The sequence below is a fragment of the Schistocerca serialis genome, chromosome 4 (assembly GCF_023864345.2).
Source record: "Schistocerca serialis cubense isolate TAMUIC-IGC-003099 chromosome 4, iqSchSeri2.2, whole genome shotgun sequence".
Lineage (NCBI taxonomy): Eukaryota > Metazoa > Arthropoda > Insecta > Orthoptera > Acrididae > Schistocerca > Schistocerca serialis.
This window is the reverse complement of record NC_064641.1, coordinates 90,773,968-90,798,993: the sequence shown is the minus strand read 5'-3', so window position 1 is coordinate 90,798,993 and position 25,026 is coordinate 90,773,968. Positions and strand designations below refer to the sequence as shown.

The following is a 25,026-nucleotide window of genomic DNA, read 5'->3' as shown; positions in this document are numbered from 1 at the left end:
CGCCCACTGCTTGAATATTACTCACCAGTGTGGGATCGGTACCAGATAGGGTTGATAGAAGAGATAGGGAATATCCAACGGAGAGCAGCGCGCTTCGTTACAGGATCATTTAGTAATTGCGAAAGCGTTACGGATATGATAGATAAACTCCAGTAGAGGACTCTGCAGGAGGGACGCTCAGTAGCTCGGTACGGGCTTTTGTTGAAGTTTCGAAAAGATACCTTCACCGAGGAGTCAAGCAGTATATTTCTCCCTCCTACGTATATCTCGCGAAGAGACCATGAGGATAAAATCAGAGAGATTAGAGTCCACACAGAGGCATACCGACAATCTTTGTTTCTACGAACAATACGAGACTAAATAAGGGAGAACCGGTAGAGGTACTCAAAGTACCCACCGCCACACACCGTCAGGTGGCTTGCGGAGTACGGATGTAGATGTAGATGTAGATGTACAGCATGAATTTAAAGCAAACCTGATTTACGTTCTCACAGTGGAGCTACTGGCGCCCTCTTATGCGACTGAACAGACATCATCTTTCATATGTAGAAACACGTCTAACGTATTTCGTTTATAAGGTTTATAATTTATATAAAAACAGCTACCAGCCACATGTATGGTTTAAAAAAGGTTTATTATCTTCAGACCATGACCGGTTTCGGATTTTTCTTTACAAATCCATCTTCAGATGGCAGATTACAAGCATTCTTAGTTGGACCTAGTTTTGTTTGTGTTATCCGTTTGCTGCACCGGTAAAGAAAAGAAATATTTTTGTTGTCATATCGGTAATGGTGCTTTTACGAAAGATTTACTTCTTTTACAAAATCTAATTGCTCATGAGATGGTTTTTATAAACATTAGTAAACTTGCAGGTTAGTGTACTTACGAGCTGTGTAGTTCTGCCTGATGAAATATTCGTGCGTTTATGTTTTCGAACGCAAGCTTAATACACTTTTCAATATGCACTATGTGAGTGCTATTCCAGGCAATGGTCGTCACTTCCAACCTCATCATCTTAATTACACACGCAGCACACACGAATAACGTTTACAAAACGTGGCCCAGCTTCACATTACAAACGAGGACAATATTTGCATAGAGCTTACAGTCATAACGATGTGAACTTACTGATGCTGTATAGTCGATATGGGTACAGTAAAATATCTCTTTGCTGTTGTATGAAATTAACCTAAAACGGAATAAATAAAATTACATACATTATGTGTAGTACAGAATTACTGTGTGTCACTAATTAGTTGTTACAATAGTTGGAGATAATTCTAATATATGACATAATATGCAATGCACATGTTTTCATTATGCAATTTTTCAATGACATATACGCAGTTTTTGGGGCCTGTATACTGAATGTTTTTGATGGAATATTAGGCTTAAGTTATTTTAAAAAAGTGAAAGCTTCTTCAAAGTTATTTAGGAAGGGGGTGTTAACTGATTCTGTCTGTTCATTCAAAATGAGATCAGGGAACCTGTTTTTATGTGTATGAATCTCAATCTCCTCTAGGAGATTCAATGTGAAACCTTTGTCTTTGAGGTGTAATATCTGCAGGTTGTTTTCTATATTCTCAACTGTATGATTGTTTTCTGCAAGATGGGTGGCAAAAGCAGATTTGCTTAGGTTTTTCAGACGTAGGGCATCAAGGTGTTCCTTGAATCTTGTTTCAAAAGCTCTATCTGTTTGGCCAATGTACAATTTAGGACAGTTGTTACACATGAGTTTATATATTCCAGATCTTTTATGGGCTATGCTATTGTGTGGGAGTGAGTGTATGACTCTTTGTTGGAGTTTGTTATTGGTAGAGAAACTGATTTTGACATTCTTCTTCTTGATCAAGTTGGAAATTTTATATGACAGTGGATCTATATATGGTAGGGCTATATATTTTACTGATTTTTTGTCTTTCATAGTTATTGTGGCTGATGCTTGTTGCAAAGACTTATTGTTAGCAATTTTTACTTTTGTTTTTTGAGAGAGTGTGTCTATGATTGAAGCATCATAGCCATTATTTTGGGCAATTGATTTGATTATGCTGATTTCTTTGTGTTGTTCATTAGGGGTGAGGAGGACTTTATGCATACGATGTAGCATTGACCGGAAATTAGCCATCTTATGTTGGTTCGGGTCGCAGGATGTGTTACTGATGGTAACATCTGTGGTTGTTGGTTTTCGAAAGATACCAAAATGGTGTTTGTTATTTATGTTTGATATTTTGAGATCCAGAAAACTGATGCTATTATTTATTTCATGCTCCACTGTGAATTTGATGTTGTTGTGCAATTTGCTCAGATCTTCAGCTAAGGCATCAATTTCGCTACTGTTACCATCAAAACGTAATAGTGTGTCATCTACGTATCTCTTGTAGTAAATTATTTTACTGTTCATTTGGTTATTGGATGAGAAGAACTTTTGCTCAAGATGGTTGAGATTCATACACATAAAAACAGGTTCCCTGATCTCATTTTGAATGAACAGACAGAATCAGTTAACACCCCCTTCCTAAATAACTTTGAAGAACCTTTCACTTTTTTAAAATAACTTAAGCCTAATATTCCATCAAAGACATTCAGTATACAGGCTCCAAAAACTGCGTATATGTGATTGAAAAATTGCATAATGAAATCATGTGCATTGCATATTATGTCATATATTAGAATTATCTCCTACTATTGTAACAACTAATTAGTAACACACAGTAATTATGTACTACACATAATGTTTGTAATCTTATTTGTATGTAATTTTATTTATTCCGTTTTAGATTAATTTCATACAACAGCAAAGAGATACAGCATCAGTAAGTAACATCGTTATGACTGTAAGCTCTATGCAAATATTGTCCTCGTTTGTAATGTGAAGCTGGGCCACGTTTTGTAAACGTTATTCGTGTGTGCTGCGTGTGTAATTAAGATGATGAGGTTGGAAGTGACGTCCATTGCCTGGAATAGCACTCACGTAGTGCATATTGAAAAGTGTATTAAGCTTGCGTTCGAAAACATAAACGCACGAATATTTCGTCAGGCAGAACTACACAGCTCGTAAGTACACTAACCTGCAAGTTTACTAATGTTTATAAAATCCATCTCATGAGCAATTAGATTTTGTAAAAGAAGTAAATCTTTCGTAAAAGTACCATTACCGATATGACAACAAAAATATTTCTTTTCTTTCCCAGTGCAGCAAACGAATAACACAAACAAAACTAGGTCCAACTAAGAATGCTTGTAATCTGCCATCTGAAGATGGATTTGTAAAGAAAAATCCGAAACCGGTCATGGTCTGAAGATAATAAACCTTTTTTAAACCATACATGTGGCTGGTAGCTGTTTTTTATATAAATTATAAACCTTAAGTACAACAGCCACGTTTCTTAACATGTCGACTTTCGACAAAATAGCGTATTTCGTTTATGTCGCACAACTCCTTATTGACCTTGCGTTTTTTTCCCGACAGTGTAGATGAGTATTTCTGTGGGTACACACTCACTAGGCAGAGACCTTACATTAAGCTGTAGAGAACTTTAGCTAGCGAGCCAGTGGCCTTTAGTAAACGCGGCCGACATCGCAAGGTTTTCATTGAATTTGAGGTGTGACATAAAGTCACTCAAGTCGCATGCAATTATTCCATAGATTTGAAGCTTTTTACTTATACACTACCGTTCTAGCTGCTGAAGAAAAATTTTAGTCGTTTGATGTTCAGCAAATCAACTTCATTTACACGTTTCGAGTTGTACTCTGAAACTGGATACTTTTACGTGACGCCCTATCCTGTGTATGAAGCTCTACTGAAGTTCTGAAGATGAGTTTACTCTAAAAGCTAAAATACAGTTTTCATTCTAGTCATTTAATTATATTTGTTCCGTGAAAATTTAAGTGCAGTGTTTTTGTGTGACTCTTTCCTTATACACGTAAAACAGTTCTCCTGTTTGTTGTCGTAGATATTAGTGGCGGCAGTTGCTAGGACCCAGTCAATCGCGGTGCATGAACTCCTAGCAGCGTACATATTCCAATCCAGGCTCTGAATCTTTCTGATAGCAGCTGTTGTGCTACACTACATCAGTTATTACCACTCGAGTAGTGAGAAGTTTAAACCCGTTTTGCTCGCCAAAGCGAGATTGCTGACCCTTATTTAGACTGATTACACGTGTGAACCAATGTAGTGAAGTTACCCAGGTGCTTAAATAAACGTTACTGATTGAATCAGTGGAAATTAAGTCCCGTAATTTGTCCCGTCTACCGAATATCATTAGTAGGGCGCGTATTCTGGCTGTGACCGCGACATTCTTTAGAGACGTAACGTTCTATATATCTACATATCTACATATATACTCTGCTAGCCACCAAGCGGTGTGTGGCGGAGGGCACAATTTTCGCGAAAATCATATTTCTCCTCCTCTGCTCCACTCGCGGATCGCGCGACAGATAAACGACAGTCTGAACGCCTCACTACAAGCTCTAATTTCCCTTATCTTTGAGTGGTGATCATTGCGCGATTTGAAAGTTGGTGGTAATAATATATGCTCTACATCCTCGGCGAAGATCAGATTTCGGAATTTAGAGAGCAGCCCCTTCCGTTTAGCGCGCCGTCTATCTGCAAATGTGTCCCACTTCAAACTTTCTATGAGATTTGTAACGCTCTCGCGATGGCTAAATCTACCAGTCATGAATCTTGCCGCTCAATTCTTGAATCAGACCCAACTGGTAAGGGTTCCATACAGACGAACAATACTCTAATACTGGACGAACTAACGTATTGTAAGCAATTTCCTTTGTTGAAGGACTGCATCGCTTCAGAGTTCTGCCTTGCCCGTTACTTGTGTAATCTGATCATTCCATTTGAGATCATTTCGAACAGTCACACCCAGATACTTAACGGATGTTACCGCTTCCAAAAACTGGGCATTTATTTTGTACTTCATCAATGGGGATTTTCGTCTTGTTATACGCAGTAGGTTACACTTACTAATATTGAGAGATAACTGCCAGTCATTACACAGGCATTTATTTTCTACAAATCCTCATTGATTCGTTCACAACTTTCGTGTGATTCCTACTTTCCTGTAGACTACAGCACCATCGGCAAACAGTCTAGTGCCGCTGTCAATAATATCAACCAGACCGTCTACGTAAATAGTAAAAAGCAGTGAATCTATTACGCTGCCCTGTGGCACACCTGAAGTTACGCTCGTTTCTGTTGAAGTCACCCCATTCAGGACGACATACTGCTGTCTGTCTGTTAGAAAACTTTCTATCCAACCGCATATGTCATCGGATCGGCCGCAAGCGTGCACTTTTTGGAGAAAGCGGAAGTGCGGAACTGAGTCGAACGCCTTAACGAGAAATATAGCAACAACCTGGGAGCCAGTATCTAGAGCTTTTTGTATGTCATGCTCAAAGAGGACCACCTGTGTCCCGCATGACCGCTGTTTCCTAAAACCGTGCTGGTTTCTGGAGATGAGCTTCTCAGAGTCTGGAAAGGTCATAATGTCTGAACACAAAATACAGTCCAAGATTCTACAACAAATTGATGTCAGTGAAATTATAATGAGGAACGAGAATGTTTAGTCAGGCTGACAAAAGGGAAAAGAAGTAGAATTTTACATATACTGAGAGATGGTTTATTTCAATGAAAAAATATACAGGTACCATGACTTGATGCAACCTCGAGTACGTCGTTCATATGCCCAACCGCAGGAGGACATTTCAACCCAGCAGAGCAGCTTTAGCATGAAGGTGGGCGGCGGCTGCGAGGGCTCCAGGGGCGGCGTAAGCCACGGGGGCGGCGACGGCGGGGGCGGCCAGCACAGCGGCGCCGTTGATGATGGCGTCGCGGGCCCTCGTCTGGGCGACGGCGGTCAGGTGGGCGGCTTTGTTCACAGCCACGTCAGGGGTGTCCAGCAGGTAGCCGTCAGAGCGGACGGCGATGGGGGCAGGGCCGTAGGCGGCGTATCCAGGGTGGACGGGGGCGGCGACCAATGCGGGGGCGGCGTAGGCGGCCGGCGCTACTACTGCACCGGGGGCGGCACCCAGGTAGCCGGGGGTGGCCACTGCCACTGCCAGGACGGCGCTCAGGACAATCTGGCCACAAAATTAATTAATATCAATCAATGGTTTTTGGTTTTACAGAATTATTATTCACTTACTGTTGTGTTTGTGTGTGTGTGTGTGTGTGTGTGTGTGTGTGTGTGTGTGTGTGTTTGAGAGAGAGAGAGAGAGAGACAGAGACAGAGAGAAAAAAAGAGAGAGACAGAGAGAAAAAGAGAGAGAGAGAGAGAATGAGAGAGAGAGAGAGAGAGAGAGAGAGGGGGGGGGAGAGAGAGAGAGAGGAAGAGAGAGAGAGAGATGAAGAGAGAGAGAGAGGAAGAGAGGAGAAGAGAGAGACAGAGAGGAAGAGAGAGAGAGAGAGGAAGAGAGAGAGAGAGAGAGAGAGAGAGAGAGAGAGAGAGAGAGAGAAACAGAGAGCGAGGGAGAAAGTGAGTGAGACAGAGAAAGACAGAGAGAGAGAGAGACAGAGAGAGAGTGTGTGTCCGTGTATGTGTGTTCGTGTGTATGTATTTGTTTGTGGTACAAGTTGTAACTAATCAATTGCTGTATCAATTATTTAATCAAAGATTGCATTTTTATGACTCACAGTCTTCTTCTATAATTATAGCAGTATAATAGCCAGGTGGAGGTAATCCTGTCCTGGATAACTGCTGTCGACTTCTTAGATATAATCAGATCATTTGAACTGTCTGTTTTTATATCTAAAAATCTAATATTTCGTGTGATGTGGTGCTGTTCACGTCTGATGCCTTCCCGGATGCTTCTCCGTCTACAGCTAATAACGTCGGGACACGTCTGTTGATAGTAACTAAATATGTCCTCGGAATGCTGTCTTGATCAGAGCGGTTGAACACTCGTGAATAGTCAAATCAATACTTTCATTTTATCTGTTATATCTTTGGGAACTACTTTTTAGGCTTCTTACTTTTCATCTAAACCTACCCATCACTTAAAGGTGTTCTCCGCCATATAATTTACGTATCATTTTCTAGCCAGGCTTCCACAGTAACTTGAAACAACTATATTGATCTGAAAAATATATCGCAACGTTAATTCAAAATCCCATAATCTCATAATTCGTCACTTGAGGGAAAACTTATGAAGTTAGTCACAGCAGTATAACACCCAAATGCTTAATAGGTCAGCTAATAGCCGGCCGGAGTGGACGGACCTCAGACGTTAAGTCCCATAGTGCTCAGAGCCATTTTTTGTTAGCTGATAGGGAGCACGAAAGCAACTGCTAAGCGAGAGAGGTGTATAACATAGAAAGCATTGTACTGCGTTTTGCGAATGTTTCTGGTATTTTGTGTGAGATACAGTTCACTAGTAGCTAATACTCCTAATATTATCACCAAATCTTTCTCTTGAAGTTTAAGGCACGCGATATATTATATATTGGATTTTATTGTATTTATCACGCAATACCGTAAGACTTCTGTGTTGCGTGCTAAATTATTAGGTTGCTACTGGTCCAGAGAACTTTATAACAGTGAACTAAAGTCCCCAGTGCAAGCGGAGGTACATACTTGCTGGTACTTACGAGGGTGTTCATGGTGGTCTGCCGCCGCTGCTGTTGCTGCTCCTGAAATGTGTCTCTGACAAAGCAGCTGTCGCCTTTTATACGGCACCGACTGGCCTGCATGGAGTCCGTGAGGAATGACCACGCTGTATCCGGCAGCTGCGGAGGTCCTCCTTGGGCGTGACCTGTCTAGCGAGTAGCACCGTTTGTCGTGTTTGGCCGTCAGTTCCACACAATGAGTAATTGTCAATTATCCGAGCAGCCCCTACTTGGTATGAGATGCTGAAGTGACAGCTCCATTAAGAAGTATCTCGTAGTTGTTAGTGGTGTATATGTGTTGTTGTTCTGCTTAGTAACACAGACGTAAAATCACTTTATACACTTTTTCTTTACTGAGGTAGTTCCGTTACTTCCCATTGTAAGCGTGTACTGTTTATGCGTCACTTTGGGACGCATGACATCGAACAGACATCTTACGTTGTCTGTTGTGTGCCATTGAAAAGCATAGATCAACATTAATTACGCCTCCTAAAACGGCTTTGGTATTAGGTAAGGAACCTTTGCAACATTTACATTGTGTGCTGCCAGAAGAATGCAAATTGCATTTATAACTTCTAAGGCAAATTGTTCGTAAAATTAGTGAAAAGCTGTACATCTTTTAAAAGAATTGTATAGACGGAAATAAATTACCACATGATAATCTTTTATCAGATTACGCTGCTGACACTTCTCTCCATGGTTCCTACAGGGCAAGGTGAAATAATATTACACATACTTCAAGATTTTCTAAAAATTGAAACCATTTTTTCCTGCTGAGAAGACGTAAATCCTTTTAGTGAGTACTACAGTTACTTATCGGCTCTCAAATATATAATGGCAGTCAACGTTCAACGCTGTAAAGTTCAATAGACAACCTAAAGTACTGATACAACTAATGGCATTAAACATCTCCACAAGGAATGCCTTTGAATTGAGGTTCACTTTATTGTTTATATCTTTCGCCGTGAGATATTTATCGCATACTTTTATCGTTCAGACGGACACGTCGGTAATAGAACACTCTTATGGTGCTCTCAGCTATATATATATATATATATATATATATATATATATATATATATATATATATATATATATATATATTACCCGACAGTTGCTAATTACTTTTTTCTACTTTCGACGTTAAAAACACATAGCAGTACTGTGAAAAGCAAGACCACATAATGTAAGCAGGAAACGACGAACTTATCGATAAACTCCGCTGCAGAGTGAAAATCTCATTCTGGAAACATCTCCCAGGCTGTGGCTAAGCCATGTCTCCGCAATATCCTTTCTGTCAGGAGTGCTAGTTCTGCAAGGTTCGCAGGAGTCATTTCCGCTTGGGACGCGACAGCGACCGGAAGTGTCGGTACTTCCGCGTAGTCGTAGCGCCGCAAGCCGTGTTTATAGAAATTCTTGAATTGTGACCTGTGATATTCTCAGTGTTTCTTCACTACCGTCGTTCACATGCTTCTTAACTCACACACAAAGATCTTGGCCGCTCATATAGTGCAGTTAATGCTCCCGTAAGAATACCCTGTGTTTTGCATTTCAGAAATCTTCCAGGAATGTGCAACCGAGTTCTCTAGAAAACCATGACTGGATAGTGGGTATTATTGGCATCACGTCCGACCAGGTCCACACAGCACATGGCAGAATACTGATTCTTTATGAAGTTTTTAGACCAGATACAACTCGAGAAAATTTTGGGGAATACTGGTGGGAAAGCAGAGTTCCGGCATCGTGAGCAGTCGGTGAGTACAGTGTCAATAACTAACGCTGACATTGACTATAAACAAGTGCGAGTGTTCAGTTTCCTCTCTGAGCACTATGGGACCCAACATCGGATGTCATCAGTCCCCTAGAACTTAGCACTACTTAAACCTAACTAAGCTAAGGACATCACACACATCCATGCCCGAGGCAGGATTCGAACCTGCGACCGCAGCAGTCGTGCGGCTCCGGACTGGAGCGCCTAGAACCGCTCGGCCACCGCGGCCGGCGAGTGTTCAATTTGCCACCTGAGGTTGAGAATTGTTTTCTTAGAGATGTCCTCGCCAAATACGGTGACATCCGACAGATTAGAAACGAAAAATGTTCGAGCCGTCACAAACTCCAATGTTATAGTGGGGTTCGCTCAATTGATATAGCCGTTAAAGTCAATATCCCATCCTATATAATGGTCTGTGGTTATAAGGCTCATGTCTTTTACGATGGACAAGTAGGCACTTGTTTTATCTGCAACACGAGTGGCCATTTAGGTGATGATTGCCCACGGCGCGTTGTCGTACATCGAAACAATCTGCAACAACGACAGAGATTAACATTGGCTGATGTCCTAACTCAAAATCAGACGCCTTCTGTGATTGACTCCCAACCAAGTGCATCTGTGTCAGAGGACAACGATCTCGCTAACGGCACCTTCCCACCCTTACCTCAGAAACCTGTGGCCAGTCACCCCTTAGCCGCTGGTGTTGCATTATCTGTTGGTAACAAACGTCGCTGTACAAGTGACGGTAGTGCCGCCGGCGACCAGGTAGTAAAAAATTAAGTCGATGACGCGGAGTCACGAGCCTCCACACAGCACACGCATAATTCGGATGGCTCAGTTACGACCCGCCAAATTCACATTGGAACTCCCGACGCAGGAACTGTCAATACGAGTGCAGTCCAGTGTTAACAGAAATCAGTTCCGATGCCGCTTCTCGACTCCCCACAGGTGGTCAACACAAAAGAAGCGGCAGTCTGTCAACTGCAAATCGTAAACACAGAGGATGATGCACGCGGTGTAGAGCATATCATAAACACCCGCCACCACGGAACTGCTTCCAAACAACGCAAGGACGTGGACAGCTGTATACAAACAGCCAGTGCGGCTCCAAACAAACACAGTGAGCCAACCGAAGCCGCCTCTTCGGACTTGCCGTCACCCGTTCCGAAGCAAGGAATTTCACATACTGCTTACAGCCAAGACTCGCCGACTCCGCCGTCTTCTATGACACTTCGGGCGACTGTGCGACGGCAAAATAAAGTTAAACCAAATGACTCCGTGGCTGGAAGTAAGTCAAAAAGTAAAGTCAGCGCAAAAACCGGTACAAAACCTGAGGATGTAGGTTTGAAGTCCGACGGTGAGATGGACTGGGCTTCCTACGCTTCCCAACACGCACGTCTCTAACGATCATGAGTCAAGTTTATAAGTTTTTGTCCCTGAAAAAAAATGGTTCAAATGGCTCTGAGCACTATGGGACTTAACTTCTGAGGTCATCAGTCCCCTAGAACTTTTTGTCCCTGAACATTAACAGAGTTAGGACAGATTTAAAATTAGCAATGCTACAGCAGTTTATCTATGAGTCCGAAGCTGATATAGTTCTGATACAGTGTCTATCTTAAGTTTTCATGTATCAGGATTGGCAACAAATGTAAACACCGCGGCTGGCGGGGGTACAGGTACGGCCATTTTATCACGAGACGGAATCCCAGTGAGCAATATCGAAATGTTGGACTCCGGTAGAGGCATAGAGTGCCAAATTTTTGACGTCACCTTCGTCAATATACATGCTCCATCTGGAACGACCCTAAAATCAGAAAGAGCCAACTTCTTTAAACAAGACTTCATCTACTTGTTACGCCGCAACCCAACCCAGTTGATAATTAGTGGTGATTTTAACTGTGTGATCCACAGGAAAGATCAATCGCCAAATTTTAATTACTGTAGGGAACTACATGATCTGGTGCGTCACCTGCAACTGAAGGATGCGTGGGAACTAAAATTTCCAACCTGACCACCACCGCATGTAGCCGTCTAGACCGTTTGTACACCTCTGAGAACATTTACCGACATGTTCCGGATGCCGATGTCACTCCGGCTAGTCTCTCCGACCACTGCGCCCTCTATGTCACGATAAATCTAGCCAAACAGCATACTAAACGGCATAGGATTCTGTGGAGCCTAAATGTTTCTCTTCTCGCCGATGCCGCGCTACGAGATGTCATCTCCACGACATGGGCGAATTGTCTCAAGCAATGCTGCAGATATCCGAGCAAGATAGCCTGGTATAATGTTGTGATCAAACGGTAAATGCGATTATCCTTAAGAAACTACAGTTGGCAACGGGTGCAAGATGTCAAACGTACAACTGATTTTTACCAGACAGTTCTGCGAGAGTTGTATGCGACTACATCACCAACCAACACGCAGCTGATGACCATCAAACAAATAAAGGCGGAGCTTATAGGCATAAAGCGAACGCAGCTTGATGAACTGAAGATCAGATCTAAAGCAAAATCGCTTCAATAGGACGAACTTGCATCGCTGTATCACCTCATAAAACATCGTGCCAATCGCAAGCGAGCTTTTATCGGGGAGCTGGACCCAGATGATGGACTCCGTTTGACCCGACAGAGTGATATTCTTACTGCAGTTTACCGGTACTTCACGGATCTGTACTCGCAATGCGATACATATGGCGATGACGGCGGCGATATCGTGCGTGCTCTGACCACCGTCGTCACGCCTGCGGAGAACTCGGCGGTCGTATACGATTTTGCTCCAGACGGATTCCTTGAACTGATTTCTGACTCACCATCGAATAAATCCGCTGGCCCTGATGGTTTGCCACGGGAATTTTATGTGCGTTTCTGTCTCATAATCGGACACGCATTTACAGATGTTCTCAATGATGCGAGGGAGTGACGTGCCGGCCGAAATGAAGGAAGGTCGAAGTATATTGATACCAAAAAGCAAACACCGAAAAACCTTAGATAACTTCCGACAGATTACTTTACTCAATTTTGATTACAAAACCTTTGCCAGAGCACTCAACAGCAGATTGTCTTCGTTAACGAAGCAAGTGATTCACAACCATCAATGATGCTTCCCTGGTCGCAGTATTATGACGCCCCTTTCTCAATATAGAGATGTGATAGGCACAGCGTCAGTCACTAACGTGAATCTCGCATTGCTGTTTATCGACTTTTGCAAGGCATTTGATCGCGTCCGCCACGAGTACCTCCTGCAGCTACTGCAGCGGTGTGGTTTTGATCAACGGGTTATTACTGTCGTGCAACATTTCGTCACGGGCATTACAACCAGAGTCAGGGTAAATGAAGAGCTTACTCAATCCATCCAGGTCCAAAGAGGAGTGCCGCAGGGGAGCCCTTTCTCCATGATGTTATTTGTTTTATCTCTCGAGCCACTCTTACGCTCTTTTCATGACAAACTTGCAGGCCTTTCGATCGCCGGGACGTCCTTCGTGGTTCGTGCTTACACCGACTACGTCGGAGTGTTACTGCGCAACGAAGGCGACGTATCAACCCTCAAGACAGCGGTAGACGAGTACTGTCGTGCTTCCGGTGCTAAAATCAACGCCGATAAATGCACCTTTGGCAACAGTCGAGGATTCGACGCAGTTATTGTACCTTGGGCGAAGCGTGTCGAAGCCCACACCACTCTGGGGATGATTATCGACAAATGCCTGCTAAAAATGAATTTTGGAAGCAGGTCACCAATAAAATGTAAGGTGCCATCTATGAAAACAATTGGTGGTCCGTTGACATTCTCCAACGCATACGACTCCTCAGCAGTTATATATTCACTAAAGCGTACTATTCGGCCCAAATATTTCCAGTCCCGAAGATGCAGGCCAAACACGTGATGAAACTCTCTAATAGATTTATCTGGCGAGGGCATCTGTTCAAAGTGAAATACATCTCGCTGGCGTCTTCCAGACAGGCCGGCTGACTCAACATGCCTGACATTAACCGAAAGTATGCTGCGTTATATATTAAACGTATCACCCACTTGTAGGACAAGGAACCTCTCATCGTAACCAGTTGGCTCTTCCGAACCTTAGAACCCACACTCACCCATTGATGTAGGTAAAATGCATTAAAACCACGACATGTCAAGCAGTTTTTTCTTAAAGTAAGCTATATTGATGTACATTTTTTCACGCAGGATTTATCGACTACGCACCTGTTATTAAGAAGATGGACATCTCCAATAGTCCGGAATCCCATTGAACTTAAATACCCGAGTGTTCATTGGAAGACAGTCTGGGAGAACATAAGTTTAACCGTCCGCACTGCTGAGGTGGTGTTCATGTGGTATAAAGTGGTAAACGATGTTATACCCACTAATGAAAGGTTTCCTATAATCGGCTTATGTGACAGTGATAAATGCGTCCGCTGTGGTCTGGTCGACACCTTACGCCATCGCTGCACTTGTGGCGGCCATCTCATTAACTGGAAATGGGTGCAGCGGAGGCTGGGCCTGATTACCCGCAGCAGCCCAGCCAGCCACTGCACCGACATCCTGCTCTGGCCGGACACGAAACATTTTCCCGCTACCGAGAACAACACCGTGATGTGGCTGTTAGGACAGTTTGTGACATATATCATCAGCCACAATAGTGAAGATAATCTCATTAGTTTCGAGGCTTACATGAGAACGGCACGTTGGAAGATCAAACATTACCCAAATTTGAGGACGATGTTTAGTAACATGTTAGACACAATTTTTGAAAAACAAGGAGTACGGTAATTCTCGACGCCGGTAAGGACACAAATCACGTGCAAGACTATGTAGCGAACACAATACACAACGAATAAGGGGTTACACCTGTTCCTAGGACTGCTCCCGACTTCTCATTGGTGTTATTAACTTCATTTGAAGTTTTCCTTAATATATGCTGCCTGTGCGTGTCTTTGTTATTCGTTTGTGTGCTCCAAATGACTTTCTGTGAAGATTATGGACGGTTGTGAATCAATTGCCAGAACTAGAATTCTAGTTAAGACAGTCATATATATTTTGTAATTCTCTTTGCCGGCCGAAGTGGCTGTGCGGTTCTAGGCGCTGCAGTCTGGAACCGCAAGACCGCTACGGTCGCAGGTTCGAACCCTGCCTCGGGCATGGATGTGTGTGATGTCCTTAGCTTAGTTAGGTTTAACTAGTTCTAAGTTGTAGGGGACTAATCACCTCAGAAGTTGAGTCCCATAGTGCTCAGAGCCATTTGAACCATTTGAACCATCTGTCACGACAACGTCGAAGGCTTTTCTCTGATCATTACTGCTATTGTTCTTCCAGTGCTACATACGCTCGCTACAATATAGGAATCCAGGATCGTTTCGTCTTGTGGCTTTCTCCGTTCTTGTTCAAGTTTTCGTCATGTTTGTGGATTTCTCTGGCTCCAGCCTGGAGCTGAAGCGCCGGTCTTTCTCCTAACTCTCCTAAACGAGTTGTGTAGGAGCCCTGAAAGGCTTGTTCTAGGGCGAATCATTTTCTCATGGAGGCAGTTGTTTCCAAGCACCTTCAGCGAAACATACGGTTTGATAATCCTGGCAACGGGCAGAATTTAAAAGTGAGTATATGAACACTATTGGTCGGGAGGGGGGGGGGTGGAGCGGTGGCAGTGTCAAGGAAATTACCTTCGTGCTGCTACTGAGTCTCAGACGATTTATTGAAATTGCATTATTTGCAGAAGTTAATCACAAAGTTGTCCGATTTCATGAGGTAAGTAGTAACCGCCAGAACCAGTAGCCTTGTTGCAGTGTAATTGGCCACAGTAACGGCCACAACACGTTTGTAATGGTGTGTCCACTACTGTGACACGGTTCTCCGCAACAATCAGAGTGGATCTGGTGGTGGGTGCTTACCACTTAAAGCTGGACAAATGTGCGATTAACTTTTGCAATCAATGCAGTTTCAATAAAGCATTTTTGTATATAAGATCACGGGCTCCATAGACAACGTCCAATTCCATGTTATTGTGTCTGACTGGATGATATGCCAGTCTTAATTACTTTCATGGGGCATATCCGAGCTCGCGAAAGCGCAGACTCGATCGGCAACCCTCGTCTCATGCAGAAATTGCGGTCCTCTGTGGCGAAGATGATGTGCTTCATACGTTGGCAGAAGGTGGTCCTTTCGTTATCAACCGAGCTATTTCTTACAGCAGAGAAATTTTGCCGGAATAAAAATGCGCGTTTCTGTAAACGGAGAACGATTTCGGGTTGAGTCATTACAGTTTAATTCAATGGCTGAAAAAAATCGCAACACCTAAAATTTAATAATGTAGAGTATTGAAATTGCAGGCTACGACTGTCTAGGTAGTATATTTAAGTGATTAACATTTCAAGATTACAGCTTAATGTAAGCGCGAGATAAGAAATTGCGAATTTGAAATTTTGGTACATTATTAACCGGTGTAATCGCCATAATGGTGAATGCAGGCATGCAAACGTGTATCCAATGTGTTGTACAGATGCCGGATGTGAAATTGTGGGACTGAGTTCCACGCCTGTTGCTCGTGGTCGGTCAACACAGAGTCGGTTACAGCTATTTCTGGATGATGCTGGGGTTGTCATGCGATGATGTCCCATATGTGTTCGACAGGAGGAAGATCTGTTGATCGAGCAGGCCAAGGCAACACGTCGACACCCTGTGCAGCATGTTGAGTTACAACAGTGGTATGTGCAGGAAACATAACCTAGAATACTGTTCGTACATGGCAGAACGACAGGTCACATCACCAGACGGAACTACAAATTTATAGTCAGGGTGCGTGGGATAACCACAATAGGACTCCTGCTATCATACAAAATCGAACCCCAAATGATAACTCCGAGTGCAGATCCATTGTGTCTAGCATGCACACAGGTTGAGTGCAGGCCCTCAACTTCTTGTGAGTACCGCTGTCAGCAGTCAGGTACAGGGGCTATAATCACGGAAGTCTTTCTCCAGTATCACAGAAGGAAGATCCAGCTTCTCGTAGTCCTATTACATCGTTGAAAGTCACTAAGATGTTGATAATGGCGTATTTGCCGCCTTACAGGCATTCTGGACCAACATCAACTCACAAAGTATAGGATCGCTTCTTGAAAAAAGTAATCTAAATTACTTTATCGATAGGTGACTACAATGGAGCCGCTGTACGTTCTCAGAGATTTGTAATTACTATTATCTCTGTATTGTAGTATATAAGGAAAGATTTGTCTTCTCTTGTCTTCTTCTTCTTTGTCTTCTGTGCCTGGATGGTTCTGATGTCGCATTTAGATTACGGTCTGTAAGGTATTATTTCTTCTGTATGTAGTGTATTGCCGCGCGGGATTAGCCGAGCGGTCTTAGGTGCTGCAGTCATGGACTGTGCTGCTGGTCCCGCCGGAGGTTCGAGTCCTCCCTTGAGCATGGGTGTGTGTGTTTGTCCTTAATATAATTTAGGTTAAGTAGCGTGTAAGCTTAGGGACTGATGACCTTAGTAGTTAAGTCCCATAAGATTTCACATTTTTTTGTAGTGTATTTAGAATTTCTGCTAAATACATATGTCGGCATTGAATGCAGTATGTGTTTTTGTTAGTAGCAAGAAAGTACCTTCCCTGTCCCCTTTATTTAATTAATTACGTAATTTCGCTGCGATGTCGCAGCTTGTGAAATTACGTAACAATTAAATGTAGCCCTGGCCATTTGTAATTGCATTGTTGAAACGATGCCATTGCCGTTAAAATTGATAAAAATTTCTCCATAACTATTTAATTCTGAAATTATTGAAAGAATTTAATTCCAGTAAATGTAAAACGGAGTCTTTCACTTTAGGCCAGAGATGCAGTTTATTGAAAGGAATTATTTTGTTACGCTGCCATTGTACGTACGCAGCTATACTGGTGCATCAATCCTCACAGAGAAAAATAACTGTTTGAATATTACATTACATTTGCTTATCACGTAACATTAAAAAAGATAATTTTTTTATCCATCGTTAGTAAGACGGATGTCTTCAGGTTGGAATATGCATGATATTTCTGGCCATAGCGACCTGAGAAAATTTAGCCGTGTGCTTTAATGAACATAAAAGAGATTTTAATTAATCAAACATTTTCATTCCAAATTAACGGAACATTTTTCCTCTCACTTTTCAAAAAAGTTCGTTACCGGATGCAAGTCCAGTCTCAAAGGTAACTGACGCTCACTACCTTTGCAGCATGAATTTAAAGCCAGTCTGATTTGTGTTCTCACAGTGAAGCTACCAGCGCAACTCTTATGCGACTGACGCGAAATTTGAATAGACATCATCTTTCGTATATGTCGTACAACTCCTTCTTGATGTTGCGTTTTTTTCCGTCACTGTACATGACTGTTTCTGTGAGCACACACTCACTAGGCAGAGATCTTACATTAGGCTGTAGAGAACCTTAGCTAGCTAGGCAGTTGCCTTTAGTAAACGTGGCCGACATCGCAAGGTTTTAAAAAATGGTTCAAATGGCTCTGAGCACTATGGGACATAACAGCTGTGGTCATCAGTCCCCTAGAACTTAGAACTACTTAAACCTAACTAACCTAAGGACATCACACACATCCATGCCCGAGGCAGGATTCGAACCTGCGACCGTAGCAGTCCCGCGGTTCCGGACTGAGCGCCTAGAACCGCTAGACCACCGCGGCCGGCGCAAGGTTTTCATTGAATATTACGTGTGGCATAAAGTCACGCAACACGCATGCAATTATTCTGTAAATTTGAAACTTTTTACTTATACACTACCGTTCTAGCCGCTGAAGAAAAATTGTAGTCATTTGATGTTCAGCAAATCAACTTTATTTACGCGTTTTGAGTTTTACTCTGAAAATGGTTACTCGTACGTTACGCCCTACCCTATGTATGAAGCTTACCTCCACTGAATTCTGAAGATCAGTTTACTCGAAAACCTTAAATAAAGATTTAATTTTAGTCAATAAATTATATTTATTCCGTGAATTTTTAAGTTCAGTGTTTTTGTGTGACTCTTTCCTTGTACACGTAAAACGGTCCTTCTGTTTTGGTGTCGCAGATTTTAGTGGTGGAAGTTGCTAGGAGCCAGTCGAAAGCGGTGCATGAACTCCTAGTAGTGTACATATTCCAATCCTGGCTCTGAATCTTTCTGATAGTAGCTGGAGTGCTACACTACAGCTGTTATTACCTTTCGAGTAGTGAGAAGTTCGTCCGCTGCTCGTGGTCTCGCGGTAGCATTCTCGCTTCCCGAGCACGGGGTCCCGGGTTCGATTCCCGGCGGGGTCAGGAATTTTTCCTGGCTCGAGATGACTGGGTGTTGTTGTCTCGTCTTCATCATCATCATTCATTCCCATTACGGTCGGAGGAAGGCAATGGCAAACCACCTCCTCTAGGACCTTGCCTAGTAAAGCGGTGCGGTTCTCCCGCATCGTTCCCCTACGCTCTGTAAAGAAGCATGGGACTTCATTTCCATTTTCAGTGAGAAGTTCAACCCCGTCTTTCACGCCAAACCGAGACTAATGAACCTCATTTAGACTGATTCCAAGTGTGGACTTACCCAGGTGTTTCAATAAACGTTACCGATTGAATCAGTGGGAATTAAGTCCCGTAAGTTGTCCCGTCTGCCGAATATCATTAGTAGAGCGCGTATTCGGGCTGTGGCCGCGAGATTGTTTAGAGACGTAACGTTCGAAATGATAATGAGGAACGAAATTCTTTAGCCAGGCTGACAACAGGGAAAAGAAGTAGAATGTTACATATACTGAGAGATGGTTTATTTCAATGAAAAAATATACAGGTACCATGACTTGATGCAACCTCGATTACGTTGTTCATATACTCAACCGCAGGAGGACATTTCAACCCAGCAGAGCAGCTTTGGCGTGAAGGTGGGCGGCGGCTGCGAGGGCTCCGGGGGTGGCGTAAGCCACGGGGGCGGCGACGGCGGGGGCGGCCAGCACAGCGGCGCCGTTGATGATGGCGTCGCGGGCCCTCGTCTGGGCGACGGCGGTCAGGTGGGCGGCTTTGTTCACAGCCACGTCAGGGGTGTCCAGCAGGTAGCCGTCAGAGCGGACGGCGATGGGGGCAGGGCCGTAGGCGGCGTATCCAGGGTGGACGGGGGCGGCGACCACTGCGGGGGCGGCGTAGGTGGCCGGCGCTACTACTGCAGCGGGGGCGGCACCCAGGTAGCCGGGGGTGGCCACTGCCACTGCCAGGACAGCGCTCAGGACGATCTGGCAACAAATAAAATTAATAACAATCAGTGCTTTTTGGTTTTGAAGAATTAATATTTACTTACTGCTGTGTGTGTGTGTGTGTGTGTGTGTGTGTGTGTGTGTGTGTGTGTGTGTGTGTGAGAGAGAGAGAGAGAGAGAGAGATAGAGAGAGAGTCTGCGTATGTGTGTTCGTTTGTATTTGTTTGTAGTACAAGCTGTAACTAATCTATTGCTGCATCAATTATTTGATCAAAGATTGCATTTTTGTGACTCCCTTCCTTCTATACTTATAGCAGTTTAACAGCCAGGTGGAGGTACGTCTGTCCTGGATAACTGCTGTCAACTTCTTCGATATAAGCAGGTCATTTTAAGTCTGTTTTTATATCTAAGAATCTAATATTCCGCACGCCTGTCAACACATGCAGCAATTTCTGTGGTACTGTGCTATTCATGTCTGATGCCTTCTCGGATGCTTCTCCTTCAACAGCTAATAACGTCAGGAAATGTCTGTTAATAATCACTAAATACGTCCTCGGAATGCTGTGTTGATCAGAGCGTTTGAACACTCGAGAATAGTCAAATCAGGACTTTCATTTTATCAGTTATATCTTTTGCAACTACTGTTTCAGTTTCTCACTTTTCATCTAAACCTACCCATCACTCTAAGGTGTTCTCCGCCATATAATTTACGTATCATTTTCTAGCCAGGCTTCCACAGTAACTTGAAACTAACGTATTGATAGGAAAAATATATCGCAACGTTATTCAAAATACCATTACCTCATATTTCGTCACTTGAGCGAAAACTTATGACGTTAGTCACACAGTATAACACCTAAATGCTTAATAGGTTAGCTGATAGCCGGCCGGAGTGGCCGAGTGGTTCTACACACTACAGTCTGGAGCCGCGAGACCGCTACAGTCACAGGTTCGAATCCTGCCTCGGGCATGGATGTGTGTGATGACCTTAGGTTAGTTAGGTTTGAGTAGTTCTAAGTTCTAGGGGACTGATGACCTCAGACGTTAAGTCCCATAGTGCTCAGAGCCATTTTGTGTTAGCTGATACGGAGCACGAAAGCAACTGCTACGCGAGAGAGGTGTAGAACATAGAAAACTTGGTACTGCGTTTTGCGAATATTTCTGGTATTTTGCGTGAGATACAGTTCACTAGTAGCTAATATCCCTAATCTTAATTATCACCAAATCTTTCTCTTGAAGTTTAAGGTACGTCATATATTATATTTTGCAATTTATTGTATATATCACGCAATACCGTAAGACGTCTGTGTTGCGTGCTAAATTATTTGGTTGCTGCTGGTCCAGAGAACTTTATACCAGTGAACTAAAGTGCCCAGTGCAAGCAGAGGTCACATACTTGCTGGTACTTACCAGGGTGTTCATGGTAGTCTGCGGCTGCTGCTGTTGCTGCTGCTGAAATGTGCCTTTGACAAGGCAGCTGCCACCTTTTATACGGCACCGACTGACCTGCATGGAGTGCGTGAGGAATGACCACGCAGTATCCGGCAGCTGCGGAGGTCCTCCTTGGGCGTGGCCTGTCTAGCGAGTAGCACCGTTTGTCGTGTTTGGCGGTCAGTTCCACACAATGAGTAATTGTCAATTATCCGAGCAGCCTGAAGTGACAGCTTCATTAAGAAATATCTCGTAGTTGTTAGTGGTGTATATGTGTTGTTGTTCTGCTTAGTAACACAGACGTAATATCACTTTATACACTTTTTTCTTTACTGACGTAGTTCCGTTATTTCTCATTATAAGCGTGTGCTGTTTATGCTTCACTTCGGGGCGCATAACACCGAACAAACATCTTACGTTGCATAGAGCAAAATTAATTACGCCTCTTGAAACGGCTGTGGTATTAGGTAAGGAACCTTTGCAACATTTACATAATGTGCTGCCAGAAGAATGCAAATCACATTCACTTATGAGGCAAGACGTTCGTAAAATTAGTGAAAAGCTGTGAATCTTTTAAAATAATTATGTAGACGGAAATAAATTACCAGATGACAATCGTCTATCAGATTACCTTGTTGACACTCCTCTCCATGGTTCCTACAGGGCAAGGTAAAATAATATTACACATACTTCAAGATTTTCTAAAAACTGAAACCATTTTTTTCCTGCTGAGAAGACGTAAATCCTTTTAGTGAGTACTACAGTTACTTATCGGCTCTCGAATATACAGGGCGATTACAAATGATTGAAGCGATTTCATAAATTCACTGTAGCTCCATTCATTGACATATGGTCACGACACACTACAGATACGTAGAAAAACTCATAAAGTTTTGTTCGGCTGAAGCCGCACTTCAGGTTTCTGCGGCCAGAGCGCTCAAGATCGCAGTGAGACAAAATGGCGACAGGAGCCGAGAAAGCGTATGTCGTGCTTGAAATGCACTCACATCAGTCAGTCATAACAGTGCAACGACACTTCAGGACGAAGTTCAACAAAGATCCACGAACTGCTAACTCCATTCGGCGATGGTATGCGCAGTTTAAAGCTTCTGGATGCCTCTGTAAGGGGAAATCAACGGGTCGGCCTGCAGTGAGCGAAGAAACGGTTGAACGCGTGCGGGCAAGTTTCACGCGTAGCCCGCGGAAGTCGACGAATAAAGCAAGCAGGGAGCTAAACGTACCACAGCCGACGGTTTGGAAAATCTTACAGAAAAGGCTACAGCAGAAGCCTTACCGTTTACAATTGCTACAAGCCCTGACACCCGATGACAAAGTCAAACGATTTGAATTTTCGGCGCGGTTGCAGCAGCTCGTGGAAGAGGATGCGTTCAGTGCGAGACTTGTTTTCAGTGATGAAGCAACATTTTTTCTTAATGGTGAAGTGAACAGACACAATGTGCGAATCTGGGCGGTAGAGAATCCTCACGCATTCGTGCAGCAAATTCGCAATTCACCAAAAGTTAACGTGTTTTGTGCAATCTCACGGCTTAAAGTTTACGGCCCCTTTTTCTTCTGCGGAAAAAAAAAAAAAAAAACGTTACAGGACACGTGTATCTGGACATGCTGGAAAATTGGCTCATGCCACAACTGGAGACCGACAGCGCCGACTTCATCTTTCAACAGGATGGTGCTCCATCGCACTTCCATCATGATGTTCGGCATTTCTTAAACAGGAGATTGGAAAACCGACAGATCGCTCGTGGTGGAGATCATGATCAGCAATTCATGTCATGGCCTCCATGCTCTCGCGACTTAACCCCATGCGATTTCTTTCTGTGGGGTTATGTGAAAGATTCTGTGTTTAAACCTCCTCTACCAAGAAACGTGCCAGAACTGCGAGCTCGCATCAACGATGCTTTCGAACTCATTGATGGGAACATGCTGCGCCGAGTGTGGGAGGAACTTGATTATCGGCTTGATGTCTGCCGAATCACTATAGGGGCACATATCGAACATTTGTGAATGCCTAAAATAACTTTTTGAGTTTTTGTATGTGTGTGCAAAGCATTGTGAAAATATCTCAAATAATAAAGCTATTGTAGAGCTGTGAAATCGCTTCAATCATTTGTAATAATCCTGTATAATGACAGTCAACGTTCAACTCTGCGAATTTCAATAAATAATTGGAAGACTGATACAACTAATGGCATTAACCATCTCCACAAGAAATGCCTTCGAATTGAGGTTAATTTTACTGTTTAGATCTTTCGCAGGGGGAAAATTTATCGGAATCGTTTCTCTTTTAGACGAACACGTCGGTAATAGGACACTCTTGTGGTGCTCTCAGCTACACATTTATTTATTCCCCCACAGTTGCTAATTACGGTTTTTCTAGTTTCGACGATAAAAACACATAGCAGCAATGTGAAAAGCAAGATCACTTGATGTAAGCAGAAAATGACGAACTTATCGATTAACACCGGTTTTAAAACGAATCCCTCCCTGTTCCGAAGGTTACAGGGCAACTCTAGGTGAGCTGAGATTGGGAGAGAATGATTCTTAAAGTTGGGAACGGATTTCTAGGTAAAGGATGTGCTCACAGACGAGTATTATCCCCGAAAAAACATCTTGGTGCCTGTCACGTCTTTTAATTTCGTTATGTGACAGTATATCCTGGGCAATAATATGAAGACTTAGTGATTTTAAAGTATTTACAGGTGTTACATATGACGGAGGGTAAAAATCAACGAAGTCACAGGCAATATCTCACACAAAAAAACTCGACATCCGCCACTGCACACCGCATTATAAAGGGATGTATCAAAAAGAATCACTCGATTTGGCAGGTCTATACTTCTGAAACTATTAAACATATACAATGGATTTTGTTTTTTGATGAACGAGAAACTCATTTTTTTCTCATACCTTTCCATAGATGTTCAATAGGCCCCCTTGAGTTGCACGGGACATGTCAATGCGGTATTCAAATTGTTCCCACATTGCAGCGAACATGTCTTCAGCTATAGTTTTCATAGCTGCAATGTCTCGGCTCATTTATTTTTGTCGGTAACGGTGCCACATAAACAGAGTCCTTTATAATCTCCCACAAGATATAATCACATACAGTCAGGTCCAAAGACCTTGGAGGCCAATAACTTTAGGATGAATCATTTGGTCCAGTGCGACCGATCCATAGCTGAGTAAGCCTTTCAATAGACAATTCCCTCACTTACAGATGCCAGTGTGGCGATGCCACATCCCATTGGTACATGAAGTCGTTTGAATCAGTCTCCAACTGTGGGAAAAGAAAGTTCTAAGCATATCGAGATATGTGCTTCCTGTAACTGTTCTCGGCAAAGAAAAACGGACCGTTCACCTGTTCCCGTGAAACTATACGAAGCACATTAAATTTTGGAGAGTCCCTCTCATGTTGTATAACTTCATCTGTTTGTTCCGTGCCCATATTCTCACGTTATGACGGTTCACCTTTCTATTTACATGGAATGTTGCCTTGTCACGAAACACTAAGCGTGGAAGAAAACTGTCATTCTCCATCATGCCGAGAACGAAATTACAGAACTCCACACATTGTTGTTTGGCACCTTCACGAACAGCTTGGAGTAGCAGAATTTTGTTTGGTTTCATGCGTAAACGTCAACGCAACACACGCCGAACACACATCGGGGGCATGTTGAGCTGTCGAGCTGAAGGGCGAACGGATTTCTGCGGACTCCTTGTGAAACTACAGCGGATGCATTTGACGTCTGTGTCAGACACTCGAGGACGGCCCAGCGATTTGCCTTTACATAAACAACCTGTTTCTCGGAATTGTTCATGCCATCGCCTAGTTCTCTGTGTTGCAGGAGGCTCCACGCCATACCTACTACGCGAGCCCCGCTGAATAATTATTACTCACCCGCACTGCGCAAAACGTTCAACATAAAACGCTTTCTGTTGGCCAGACACAATTTTTACTAGAACTGAAGTGGATGCACACTGCTGCTACCTAGCGGCACCCATGTGA

General features: G+C 43.3%; 1 protein-coding gene across 1 annotated transcript; it reads right to left on the bottom strand.

Moving 5' to 3' along the window:
• Positions 1–5,619: 5,619 nt before the first annotated feature.
• LOC126474273 (cuticle protein 38-like) lies at positions 5,620–21,083 on the bottom strand. The gene is made up of 2 exons (XM_050101737.1): positions 20,982–21,083; positions 5,620–6,093 (listed from the first exon to the last, which is right to left on the bottom strand). Exons 1-2 carry the CDS (start codon positions 21,081–21,083, stop codon positions 5,719–5,721), a joined length of 477 nt encoding a protein of 158 aa, XP_049957694.1. The 3' UTR covers positions 5,620–5,718.
• Positions 21,084–25,026: the final 3,943 nt, after the last annotated feature.

What these genes read in the sequence shown, in the direction of transcription:
- LOC126474273 (XM_050101737.1), bottom strand. Translation starts at nt 21,083, where the DNA reads ATGCAGGTCAGTCGGTGCCGTATAAAAGGTGGCAGCTGCCTTGTCAAA. An exon ending in AGACTACCATGAACACCCTG is followed by an intron (nt 6,094 to 20,981) that starts GTAAGTACCAGC and finishes TTTTGTGGCCAG; the next exon opens with ATTGTCCTGAGCGCCGTCCT.